This window comes from Schistocerca piceifrons, chromosome 2 (genome assembly GCF_021461385.2).
Source record: "Schistocerca piceifrons isolate TAMUIC-IGC-003096 chromosome 2, iqSchPice1.1, whole genome shotgun sequence".
NCBI classification, from domain to species: domain Eukaryota; kingdom Metazoa; phylum Arthropoda; class Insecta; order Orthoptera; family Acrididae; genus Schistocerca; species Schistocerca piceifrons.
In genome coordinates, this window is record NC_060139.1 from 678,438,026 (window position 1) to 678,452,300 (window position 14,275).

Consider the following 14,275-nt stretch of genomic DNA (forward strand, 5'->3'; position numbering starts at 1 on the left):
GACCTGTCGTCTTCTGCTAGGACTGTCTAATAATGTAGAAAATGGTACCAGAGAAGGAAAGTTGCTACTCACCATATAGCGGAGATGCTGAGTCGTGATAGGCACAATAAAAAGATTCACACAGTCATAGTTGTGGCCATTAAGGCCGTTGTCAGCCATAGACACTCATACACACATGCACACACACACTCATGCAAACACAACTTGCACACACGTCTGCAGTCTCAGAGAGCTGAAACTACCAGCTCTCTGAGACTGCAGATGTGTGTGCAAGTTGCATTTGTGTGAGTGTGTGTGTGCATGTGTGTATGTGTGTCTACTGTTGACAAAGGCCTTAATTGCCAAAAGCTATGATTGTGTGAATCTTTTATTGTGCCTATCGCGACTCAGCATCTCCACTATATAGTGAGTAGCAACTTTCCTTCTCTGGTATTGTTACATTCCATCCTGGATTTCCCATTGTTTAATGTAGAAAATGGAACAGTTAAACTTTAGGAACCCATTTAGACTTTTTAAGTTGAGCTGGAAAGAAATGGAAATGAATGTATGGCATTGTTGGCTGGGAGGGCCCTGTTTGGGGAGAATACATCAGTTATGATTGCAAAATACCTAATGTGGGAACTGAGAGGGTTAGTTACTTCAGAATATTAAAGATTGACCTATTTTAGACTGCTCCAATCTCACATTTCTTATAAATTGCCAATATAGGGGCGCTCTACCTCGTATATAATTGACTAACTTAGTGCCTGCTCCTTCACCCGAATAGGCTGCATGTTCTGTAGTGATTTTTTTTGCTTTAATTGAATTTTTTATGTTGTTCACAAATTATAATACCATCTAAATTTTTCATGCTAATTAAAGCCGTAGAAGCATAGTCTTTTCCAAATGTACTTCTGACTGAAAAGTGATTCTGGTAACTGGAGTCCAAGGTTTTTATTACTCATGCCTTCTGCATTCTTGTGGTGATACTTCCATAGAAACTTTCGTCCCCTATCACATATTTCTTTATATCTAACTAAGAAGTGAAGTACCAATTTTAATTGATTTAGCTTTAAAAAATTTTTAATCTAATGAAATATTTTCTTAAAACTTTTCATCCCCTGTTTCAACCCCCTTAGGGCTCAAATCGCCCCCCCCCCCCACCCCAAAAAAAGTGTAATGTATATATTTTTATTTCTAATAGAGAAGCTAAATAGAAATTTCTGTAAATTTAGATTTAAAAATGTTTTCATAATAAAAAAATTCATTATACATTTCATCCCATATTTCACCTTAGAGATTGAACTCCCAGGAGTCCAAGGTCTTTATTACTCATACCTTCTGCATTCTTGTGGTGATATTTCCATAGAAACTTTCATCCCCTAACACATATTTCTTTATATCTAACTAAGAAGTGAAGTACCAGTTGATTTACCTTTAAAAATGTTTTGATGTAATAAAAAATATTTTCTTAAAACTTTTCATCCCCTGTTTCAACCCCCTTATGGTTCAAACCCCCCCCCCCCTCCCCAAAAAAAGCAAAATGTATATTTTTTTATTTCTAATAGAGAAGCTAAACAGAAATTTCCGTAGATTTAGATTTAAAAATGTTTTCATAATAAAAAAAATTTAATTATACATTTCATCCCCTATTTCAACTTAGACACTGAATTTCCAGAACAGTGAATGTGTATTTTTTTAAATTTCTAGTAGAACAGCTAATACAAATTTTCGTAGATTTAGTTTCAAAAATGCTAGCATAGTGAAATATTTCCGTAAAAACTTCCCCTGTTTCATCCCCATGGGTGTTGAATTTCCAAAACCAGTGAAACATATTTTTTTTATTTTCAACTGTGAAACCAAACTCAAATTCTCATTGATTTAGCTTTAAAAATGCTTTCATAAAGAAATATTTCTTACAATATTTCATCCCATATTTCACCCCCTTAAGGGATGAGTTTCCAAAAAATCAAAATGTGTATTTTTTTATTTGTAACTGAGAAGTCAAATGCCAATTTTCATAAAAGTAGCTTTAAACATACTTTAGTAGTTTTTTAAATAATGACTTATTTTCAAAAAACTTTCACCCACTATTTCACCCCATTGGAGTTAAATTTCCAAAAATTCTGAGACGCATATTTATTTATTTCTGACCGAGAAATCAAATCCCAAATTTCTCAGGTCTAGCTTCAAAATTGCCTTAATAGTGACATTTTTTCATAAACTTATATCACCTATTTCACCCCCTAAGTGATGGAATTTCAAAAAGCCCCTTCTTAAGTGATGCCTACGGTGTAAGGCCAACACCCTCTCCAAATTTCAAGTTTCTATCCTTAGCAGGGAAAAATTAAAATGGATATTCCAAGAGACAGACTGGTAAAAGCAGCCCATTTCCCACAGTCAGCTGCTTAAAAGTATTTGACAACTTACCATCCTCAGCATGGTTCATGTCCTGTAAATTATTTTTAAAAAAGCCGTACAACTAGTTGGCTGAAAGTCCATTTTATAATACAAAAGAATTTTTTTATTTACAGAGTGTGAACATATGTTAAAAATTAAAATGTATGCTAAATGTATGTAATTAAGTATATTGATAATGTATATGAGAGATGAAGCCTATGGCATTGTATCTGTGGTCAATGATGAATAAAGGTGAGTATCTAGTGTCCATCTTACGATATCATGTAGGCAAATATTTAAAGACTTATGCATTCTAATTATGTCTTTTCAGTATATTTACTCTTTTGTAAAGTTAGTGGTGAAGAATAAGGCACAATTGAAAAATAATAGCAGCATTCATAAAAATAACACTAGAAAGAAAAATAGTCCACAAGTTAACACAGAAAGGAGAAATATATGCACCCATAAAAATGCGGGTATTACACAGACACATCCCTTTCAACATTTTAAAGCAAGGTGACCTTCCGCTAAAAACACAAGCTGTAGGTTGCATCACCAGTTACAAAATAATGGAATGTTGGAACCAAAGTGACCATGTTATCTCAAATCCAATCACCTGAAAATGTGGAAGCTGTGAGAGTGGCAATTGCTACACAACCCTGTAAGTCAACAAAGAAGAACCACAGCTGAACTTGGCATATTCTGTCAATCTATTCAACACAGTCTCCATTCAGACCTTAAATTATTCCAGTTCAAAATGACTGAGCTCCATACTCTTCTCAGTCTACAGAAAGAAGACAGATGTAAGTTTGCTGCTTGGGTAATGCAGAGAGAAGGGGAAGGATTCAACGTCTGCTTCTCTGATGAGGCGTACACCAATGTCAATGGTGTGGTTCATAAACAAAATGTGAGGTTTTGGGCTACAGAATGTCCAGTGTCATCTCATGAAAGGGACAGTTACAATCAAAAAGTGTCTGTTTGTGCTGCCACATCAAGTGACAGATTAAACGGATCTTCCTTTTTCTATGAAATGGTCATTTCTGAATGGTACATGGGCTTGTCGTGAAACCTGTTTCTTCCTCCATTTAATGCCTCTCCACAGCCAATGCACATGCAGTGGTTTATGCAGGATGGAGCCTGACCATTCCCAGCCAATGTTGTTCTTGACCTTTTGCATGAATCTTTTGGTGAAACAGTGCTGCCTTACTGCTTTCCTTGATGTCTTCAGTGTGGTCAAATTTGACCATCTCACAGCCCCAACATCAAACCGTAAAATTATTTTCTGTGGCAATAATTGGAAGAAGTCTTCTGTGTGCGTCCTTAAGATCTGGCGGAACTCAGATCCCATGTTGTGGAAGTGTGCAACTCAAACAATGAAGATCTGTGCTGGCAGGTAGTTGGAATATGAATGTTTTTCTTGAACAGCTACAGTGGCAAAATAGTGGCTGCATTGAACATGTTTTCCATTGACATCAATTCTCCATTAGTTTACGCTTCTACGTTTATGTAGTTTGTACTGTTGTGTTCCATAGTATTCAAATAAATACACTACTGGCCATTAAAATTGCTACACCATGAAGATGACATGTTACAAACATGAAATTTAACCAACAGGAAGAAGATGCTGTGATATGCAAATGATTAGCTTTTCAGAGCATTCACACAAGGTTGGCACCAGAGGCGACACCTTCAGTGTGCTGACATGAGGAAAGTTTCCAACCGATTTCTCATACACAAACAGCAGTTGACCGGCGTGGCCTGGTGAAACGTTGTTGTGATGCCTCGTGTAAGGGGGAGAAATGCGTACCATCACATTTCTGAATTTGATAAAGGTCTTATTGTAGCCTATCGTGATTGTAGTTTATCGTATCGTGACATTGTTGCTCGTGTTGATTGAGATCCAATGACTGTTAGCAGAATATGGAATCAGTGGGTTCAGGAGGTAATACAGAATGCCGTGCTGGATCCCAACGGCCTTGTATCACTAGCAGTCAAGATGACAGGCATCTTATCCACAGGGCTGTAACGGATTGTGCAGCCACGTCTCGATCCCTGAGTCAACAGACGGGAACGTTTGCAAGACAACAACCATCTCCACAAACAGTTCGATGACATTTGCAGCAGTGTGGACTATCAGCTCGGAGACCATTGCTGCGGTTACCCTTGATGCTGCATCACAGATAGGAGTGCCTGCGATGGTGTACTCAACAACGAACCTGGGTGCACAAATGGCAAAACGTCATTTTTTTGGATGAATCCAGTTTCTGTTTACAGATGATGATGGTCGCATCCGTGTTTGGCTACATCGCGGTGAACGCACATTGGAAGCGTGTATTCATCATCGCCATACTGGTGTATCACCCGGTGTGATGGTATGGGGTGCCATTGGTTACACGTCTCGGTCACCTCTTGTTCGCATTGACGGCACTTTGAACAGTGGACGTTACATTTCAGATGTGTTACGACCCATGGCTCTACCATTCATTCGATCCCTGCAAAACGCTACATTTCAGCAGGATAATGCACGACCGCATGTTGCACGTCCTGTACAGGCCTTTCTGGATATAGAAAATGTTCGACTGCTGCCCTGGCCAGCACATTCTCCAGATCTCTCACCAATTGAAAACATCTGGTCAATGGTGGCTGAGCAACTGGCTCGTCACAATACGCCACTCACTACTCTTGATGAACTGTGGTATCGTGTTGAAGCTGCATGGGCAGCCATCTGAGGTCTGTTTGACTCAATGCCCAGGTGTATCAAGGCCGTTGTTACAGCCAGAGGTGGTTGTTCTGGGTACTGATTTCTCAGGATCTATGCATCCAGATTGCATGAAAATGTAATCACATGTCAGTTTTAGTATAATATATTTTTCCAATGAATACCCGTTTATCATCTGCATTTCTTCTTGGTGTAGCAATTTTAATGGTAAGTAGTGTATAAGTACAAACAGTTCAACATCCCCCATGCAACCATGTACTTGTAAATCTCCTGGCATATTTCATATTGTAGAGAGTTGTTAAAAGTACGATCCATGGAACATGCAAAAAACTAAACTAAACACCTCATTCAACTCTGAATTTATCACTATACTGTTGAAGCTAATGGAAGCTGTGCCATTGACACATATTGTTTAGTCCAATGAGATGTGTTGACTCAGTACCTGATTTCTCGAGGAATGTTAGTGCAGATTTGGTTTTTAACTGATTCAAAAACTTTGTGATTAAAATAAGGCTTAGAATGCTTGTACAATTTGATCAGTGTTGTTAGTTACTGTTCCACCAGACATCTTAATTGATGAAATATGCTGTCTTATGCAACATAAATTTCTGTTTTGCTACATCAATAACTTTGTTGTCTTCATTTATTTCACTTACTAAGTTTTCGGAATTATTCTTGCATGCTCTTGAATATGTATCTTCATCTACATATGCACTCTGCACTGTACTGTGTACTTAGCATGATATCACATTAGGATTTCTTTCTGTTCCAGTTGCGTATGGAGTGTGAGAAGAATGACTGTTGAGATGCTCTAATTAATCTAAATTTATAAATAGTTTTGTTTAATTCTGCAGCTTCTACTGTGCTGTTACTATAATTTTCATGAAACCTCCTCTTTAATAGCTGCTTCATTCCACTTGTTTCTTACCTACAAATTTTTTTCTGTTTGTATAAGCACCTATGTCAACTAGTTCTCCCTTTTGTCCATGTCTATAAGATCAACAATTTTCAGGTAATGAACTCCTTGCTTAATTAATCTGATGTTACTAAACAATTTTGTTTATGATCTAAATTTCTGACTTTCTGCCTGATGAATCTGTTTCTTTCTATCTTTATATCAAGTCTTACTGTGCATCTTGGGAGTCTATGACCATTTGTAATCCAAGTAACATTTGAAACATATTCTTCATTCTTTGATAAATTGTAGTCCACTCAGCTTTTAATTCCATGTGATCCTTATCAAGACATTTTCTACTTCTTTTCTTCTGAAAGAATGTGTTAAAGACAACAAGGTGTTCTTCTCAGAAAATTCTACTGTCACTCGACATCTGTTATTTCTTGTGGTGTGTCCAGAATTCTCAATTTAAGAAGTGTTCTTCATTGCTTGCTACTTGTGCATTAAAATTTCCCATTATCATCATATTGTCAACTCTTCTGTCATGTACCAGCTTCTGTAACATTTTTGTGGAGGTACTCCAGTTCTTCATCAGAATGTGAGCATGTTGATGTATTGACTCGAATGCTTTCCATTTAATATCTTTTATTTATTCCTAAATTAAGTGTCTCTATTCTCTCTGAGATTCCTTCAGTATCTGACTATAATACTGTCATTGATTTTCATTTTTACTATATAGCCTACTCTGGAATTTCCTCCCTGCACTATTCCTCTGTTGTGAAACACAGAGCTAATTTTAATTGAATTTGATCTCCATTTTATACCACATTTCTTATAATACTACCTTATCGCATTGTCTGCTATTTAATTCTTCTTCCATCTCCACCAAAATATCTATGTGTATTAAAGTTCTTCAATTTATTTTCCCCAAATGAAAAGTGATAGAAGCAGTTGGGTTTCTAAGATCCATGTTATTGCCCACTTATCCAAACTTTGTGTAGCAAGATGCAAGCACAGAAGTAGATGGACATGGTCCCTTACATAAAGTCATTGTCTTATTTCATGCTAATTATTGTAGTGGCCCCTTATTTTAGAGGGCCCGCAGAACTTACACGCAAGATGGGTTGCTAACCCTTTCAGCTGCGCGGAGAGAAACATCGCCAGCAGACAGAAACAGTAACAGACTTTCCAAATGGAACAACTTCGCCAGACAGCATGTGACAGTGTTCCACCAATCAGAACTCATATTACTGATATAGCATTCTGCCAACCTGGCTTTATAAACACTCTCAGACTGTCAGACTGGCAGTATTTACCAACTGCTAGAAACAGCTCCGGCCAGTACTTATGCTGGCCCTAGCCTTGTATTCACTCGCCGTAGTCTTGTAGTAGCATGTTGTATCTTGTAGAGTAGTTTTGGTCAGTATTTTCTTCCATTGTCTTGTTCCCTTATCTGTTTTGCTACCATCGAGTTGTGGGTTTTGTTTGTTTGTTTCTGTGTTTAGAAACTTAGTGTATGTCAAGAAGGTGTTTAATTATAATAAAGCTTGTTGAAATTGACTATTAGTTCTTTCCTGCCAACTGCAGGACATTAAACTAGTCTTTTTCATCTGGTCCAGATCAATGTCATCCCAGAAACTTGAATTTGTCATTGAGGGGGCCTGTAATCCTCCCCGTCTTACGTTTTCCTGCAGTGCCTTAAGTGTTTTGTGAGACATGTGAACAGTGTGAAATCTTGGTGGACATAAGCTCACAGCAGTTACAGTCTAGACCTGAGTGTTTCTAAATCTCAGACTGTGGGACCAGAAAAACGGATCTGTCAACATGGACATCTAAACAACATGTATTCTATCAATCACATTGACAAACCTGCAGCATTAACATTACTTATGGTTTTCTGATAGCTCTCAAAGCCATTATTTTCATTGTGCAATAGTAGTTATCCACTGTCAATAGTAAGTTTCATTCACAGCACAACCACTGTTATTATCATAAATCTCTTTCTAAGAGAATGTATTTGTACACTAAAAGCTGTGTAATCTGATACCGTTTTTCAACTGCAATAGTTTTTGAGAGTTTGTATCATATAGAACAATCTTAGCAGAATATGATAATAATGTGAGGAAAACATTCCTTCATTTCCCTTGAAGTGTAATAGTTTACTGTTAATGCAGTTACGTTTGATCTACTTAAGATATTGTCCCCTTGTACTTATTTTTGTGTGGCAGTACTAATCAAATGTGGTTTGTATTACAGCTACTGGCAGTCCAACAAAGGCATCAAAGAAAAAACAGAACCCAACTCATCAAACACCAACAGATGCTTTTATATCACCAGTAAGTATAAATATTATGAAATGAGTACTTAACCATTAGATGTTCTCAAATCCTCAAATAGTAATTTTTTGTCAGTTTTATTGTTGCTATCACTATCCTCATCATTGTTGTTATTATTTTTTCTGACAGAAATGCTTTATGCAAGTTATTCGTGTATTTTTACTGTTTATTCCTATACAGATTGGAGCCTATTGCCCAAGTATTAAGGTCAACTGTCTCTTACAGTTGCCATCAGAGAGAAACATTATACTTGCTGGTTCTGTATGTTTGTAGTGACATTCTTTGGGATAATGCTGGGTAATGTGCACAATGCTGTTTCTAAATGACCTTTGTTCCATCTGTTGTCTCTTTGACAACTTTCTCAATTCAAAATACTGTATTCAGAATGTGCGTGTAGTGTTATTTATGATAAAGAAGATGTAGTTTACTTGGTGAATCAGGCTTATTACATCACATTATTTTGCCTGTTATAATTTTGCGCCACATTAAAAAAAACTAAGTAATTTTCTACTATTATGGGAGAACTGAATTACCACCATTATCACAACTGAAGGCAACACCTTTCGATGTGGCCATCCTTTGGCCCTCGCCATCTGTACCATTTGGCTGCAGTTCATTCCATTTATAACACTTTGTAATATTGTGTCATGGAAGTGCTTCTTGATCTTTTTCCTCAGGATTTTTCTATCCAAGATGTTTTTGATGTGTATGGGTCATTTAAGTAGAACAGCTCACACACATCATATTAGGTTTAGGTGCACCGAGGTGGATGGAGTAACTGTGGCAGTGCAAACAAATTGGTGCCACACAAATATACACTTTACTGCACTGTGATGTTGTTGTTGTTGTTGTTGCCTTCAGTCGTGAGACTGGTTTGATGCAGCTCTCCATGCTACTCTATCCTGTGCAAGCTGCTTCATCTCCCAGTACCTACTGCAGCCTACATCCTTCTGAATCTGCTTAGTGTATTCATCTCTTGGTCTCCCTCTACGATTTTTACCCTCCACGCTACCCTCCAATGCCAAATTTGTGACCCCTTGATGCCTCAGAACATGTCCTACCAACCGGTCCCTTCTTCTCATCAAGTTGTGCCACAAACACCTCTTCTCCCCAATTCTATTCAATACCTCCTCATTAGTTATGTGATCTACCCATCTAATCTTCAGCATTCTTCTATTCTCTTATTGTCCAAACTATTTATCATCCATGTTTCACTTCCATGCATGGCTACACTCCATACAAATACTTACAGAAACGACTTCCTGACACTTAAATCTATACTCGATGTTAAAAAATTTCTCTTCTTCAGAAAAGCTTTCCTTGCCATTGCCAGTCTACATTTTATATCCTCTCTACTTCGACCATCATGAGTTATTTTCCTCCCCAAGTAGCAAAACTCCTTTACTACTTTAAGTGTCTCATTTTCTAATCTAATTTCCTCAGCATCACCCGACTTAATTCGACTACATTCCATTATCCTCATTTTGCTTTTGTTGATGTTCATCTTATATCCTCCTTTCAGGGCACTGTCCATTCCGTTCAACTGCTCTTCCAAGTCCTTTGCTGTCTCTGACAGAATTACAATGTCATCGGCGAACCTAAACGTTTTTATTTCTTTTCCATGGACTTTAATACCTACACCGAATTTTTCTTTTGTTTCCTTTACTGCTTGCTCAGTATACAGATTAAATAACATCAAGGACAGGCTACAACCCTGTCTCACTCCCTTCCCAACAGCTGCTTCCCTTTCATGCCCCTCGACTCTTATAACTGCCATCTGGTTTCTGTACAAATTGTAAATAGCCTTTTGCTCCCTGTATTTTACCCCTTCCACCTTTAGAATTTGAAAGAGAGTATTTTAGTCAACATTGTCAAAAGCTTTCTCTAAGTCTACAAATGCTAGAAATGTAGGTTTGCCTTTCTTGATCTGTTTTCTAAGATAAGTCGTAGGGTCAGTATTGCCTCACGTGTTCCAACATTTCTGCGGAATCCAAACTGATCTTCGCCGAGGTCATCTTCTTCCAGTTTTTCCATTTGTCTGTAACTTTGGGATTGGAATTATTATATTCTTCCTGAAGTCTGAGGGTATTTCGCCTGTCTCCATACAGCTTACTCACCAGATGGTAGAGTTTTGTCAGGACTGGCTCTCCCAAGGCCATCAATAGTTCCAATGGAATGTTGTCTACTCCCGGGGCCTTGTTTCGACTCAGGTCCTTCAGTGCTCTATCAAACTCTTCACGCAGTATCGTATCTCCCATTTTATCTTCATCTACATCCTCTTCCATTTCCATAATATTGTCCTCAAGAACGTCGCCCTTATATAGACCCTCTATATACTCCTTCCATCTTTCTGCTCTCCCTTCTTTGCTTAGAACTGGGTTTCCATCTGAGCTCTTGATATTCATACAAGTGGCTCTCTTTTCTCCAAAAGTCTCTTTAATTTTCCTGTAGGCAGTATCTATCCTACCCCTCATGAGATAAGTCTCTACATCCTTACATTTGTCCTCTAGCCATCCCTGCTTAGCCATTTTGCACTTCCTGTCTATCTCATTTTTGAGACGTTTGTATTCCTTTTTGCCTGCTTCATTTACTGCATTTTTATATTTTCTCCTTTCATCAATTAAATTCAATATTTCTTCTGTTACCCAAGGATTTCTACTAGCCCTCGTCTTTTTACCTACTTGATCCTCTGCTGCCTTCACTACTTCATCCCTCAAAGCTACCCATTCCTCTTCCACTGTATTTCTTTCCTCCATTCCTGTCAATTGTTTCCTTATGCTCTCCCTGAAACTCTGTACAACCTCTGGTTTAGTCAGTTTATCCAGGTCCCATCTCCTTAAATTCCCACCTTTTTGCAGTTTCTTCAGTTTTAATCTACAGTTCATAACTAATAAATTGTGGTCAGAGTCCACATCTGCCCCTGGAAATGTCTTACAATTTAAAACATGGTTCCTAAATCTCTGTCTTACCATTCCATAATCTATCTGTAACCTTTCAGTATCTCCAGGCTTCTTCCATGTATACAACCTTCTTTTATGATTCTTGAACCAAGTGTTAGCTATGATTAAGTTATGCTCTGTGCAAAATTCTACCAGACGGCTTCCTCTTTCATTTCTCTCCCCCAATCCATATTCACCCACTATGTTTCCCTATCTCCCTTTTCCTACTCTCAAATTCCAGTCACCCATGACTATTAAATTTTTGTCTCCCTTCACTACCTGAATAATTTCTTTTATCTCATCATACACTTCATAAATTTCTTCATCATCTGTAGAGCTAGTTGGCATATAAACTTGTACTACTGTAGTAGGCATGGGCTTCATGTCCATCTTGGCCACAATAATGCATTCACTATGCTGTTAGTAGTAGCTTACCCACACTCCTATTTTTTTTCATTATTAAACCTACTCCTGCATTACCCCTATTTGATTTTGTATTTATAACCTTGTATTCACCTGTATTCCTCCTGCCACTGAACTTTACTAATACCCACTATATCTAAATTCAGCCTATCCATTTCCCTTTTTAAATTTTGTAACCTACCTGCCTGATTAATGGATCTGACATTCCACGCTCCGATCCGTAGAACGCCAGTTCTCTTTCTCCTGATAACGACATCCTCCTGAGTAGTCCCCGCCCGGAGATCTGAATGGGGGCTATGTTACCTCCAGAATATTTTACCCAAGAGGACGCCATCATCATTTAACCATACAGTAAAGCTGGATGCCCTCGAGAAAAATTACGGCTGTAGTTTCCCCTTGCTTTCAGCCGTTGGCAGTACCAGCACAGCAAGGCCGTTTTGGTTAGTGTTGCAAGGCCAGATCAGTCAATCATCCAGACTATTGCCCCTGCAACTACTGAAAAGGCTGCTGCCCCTCTTCAGGAACCACACGTTTGTCTGGCCTCTCAACAGATACCCCTCCATTGTGGTTGCACCTACGGTACGGCCATCTGTATTGCTGAGGCACACAAGCCTCCCCACCAACGGCAAGGTCCATGGTTCATGGGGGGAGGTGCACTGCGATACTTAACTAAAATTGTGCAGCAGATCATTGGATGTGCTTGTGGACAGATACAATGCAGTGGCCTGCCATGGCACGCATTATTGAATACAGTGTCAATAAGACTATGTCTGTCATGGGCACCACACTATCAATCACTGTAGTAAACATTTGTTCCTATGTGAAGGAACTTCGTACTAGAAAAGTCATATGCCAACATCGAACATGACCTGTCTGTTGCCGCCTGTGGCCACTGCTTATCATAACGTGGAAAACCATCTCATTGGTAGCATCGTAGAGGTTGCTGATTGGCCTGCGTTTGTGGTTGATCGCAAACTCCTCAAAGTGCACCAGGTGGAAACTGTCTCAGCACACCAACTCTCCCCTCCCACAAACTCCTCACCCTTGCTGTGTAGTGTTGGTTGCTGCTATGATGGTGGGCGGGAGGTGTGGATGCAGCAAGCGATGAGAGAATGGGAGCCATGTGGTAGATATTGATGAGCCCCTTGCAGCTGCCCTGGAACATCAGCCAAAAACCAAGGCAGAGGGCATACTTCTGCCTTTGACAATGGACTGCAATCTTCATGGTGCTGACCTACAATGGTGTCGTGATGCAGGATGTTGGTCCTTTGGTAGGCCGTGCCATGGAGTGGACCATCCCTGGAAGATTTCTGTTGTTCACTTGGTGCTGGCTGAAGCATGGTGGTGGTGATGCAGAACCCTGGGCCACTGGATGGAGTGCAGACTGCATCATCTGGGCAGGCAACGAATCTGTAAACAAAGACTCAGTGGCAGGATCAAGGAAATTACAAGAGCAAAGTTGGTTCTGGTGCCAATGCTGCAAATCTCCTGGACCCTGTTCAAGAAACATGGAAATATAAAATGATTTTACAATACATCTGTGGCCCAGGTCTTCTGTCTGCTGTACAATCTGAAAAAAATTGTTGATTAGCTTTATACGTTGCCTGGGTGGGCAGGTGCAGCAGCAGCTGAAGCAGTGTCTGGTGGCACCATCCATGGAGCAACTCTGCTGGTGAAGGACCATTGTGGGGCTGTGAGGGTTAAGACAAGAGTAATAGCAGCAAAGCTTGTTCCCATGTGTGATGAGTGTGTAGCTTGTCCACCTGCTACCTGCTGTTTGAAAGTGCATGCAAAGTGCTCTGTTTCTCCATTTGATTGAGGATGAAAGGGCACACTGGTGATGTGACAAATGCTGTTGGTTGCACAAATTGAGGTCCATTGTCAGTCACTAGCAGCTGTGGAAGACCTTCAATGCAAAATATGGACTTTAAAGACTGGAGTGTGCAGTGTGTCAGTGTTGAATTCGTGGGTATGACAAAAGTAAGTTGCTGTATGTGTCAATGACAACCAACCAATGAAAGTTCCAGTAGCATCTAGCAAAGTCCAAATGAACACCCTGCCAATGCACCTCTGGTTTTGGCCAATCAAAGAAACATTGAGGAGGGCCTGCCTGGTATTCCGCACAAGCATGGCACTACACCATCATCTGTTCCATTCAAGCATCCATGCAGAACCAAGGGCAGTGTCTGTGAGCTAATTGTTTCATGTGGACCATGTCTCAGGGGAACTGGTCCAGAGCATCTAACTCCTGTGTGTTGATGTGACAACATGATGCTTCCAATGTGTTGAAGTCTGCATCTTGTCTGACAGGAAGACACAAGAGCATGTCTGCATTGGCATGCTTGGATGTGGGCCTTAAATTGACTTGTACTGATAATGTGAGAGAATAAGAGCCCATCATTGCAATTTTTGTTCAGTGCAGTTTGGAATAAGCTAGGCTGGGTTGAGAAGTGACTGCAGCATTTTGTGGTCAGTGACTAAGCAGAATTTCTTTCCATACAGGTGTTGGTGAAATTTATTTGCTCCATAAATAATTGCAAGAGCCTCGTTTTTTATCTGCAAATAATTGGTTTGAGCCTTGTTA

At 39.3% G+C, this 14,275-nt stretch overlaps 1 protein-coding gene across 1 annotated transcript in view; it reads left to right on the top strand.

Moving 5' to 3' along the window:
* LOC124776492 (cyclin-dependent kinase-like 5) overlaps positions 1-14,275 on the top strand; it is a 349,628-nt gene that overhangs the window by 304,647 nt on the left and 30,706 nt on the right. Inside the window, exon 9 of the mRNA XM_047251507.1 lies at positions 8,250-8,329. Coding sequence (XP_047107463.1) covers positions 8,250-8,329 — 80 coding nt within the window. The remainder of the gene's footprint in view (positions 1-8,249; positions 8,330-14,275) is intronic.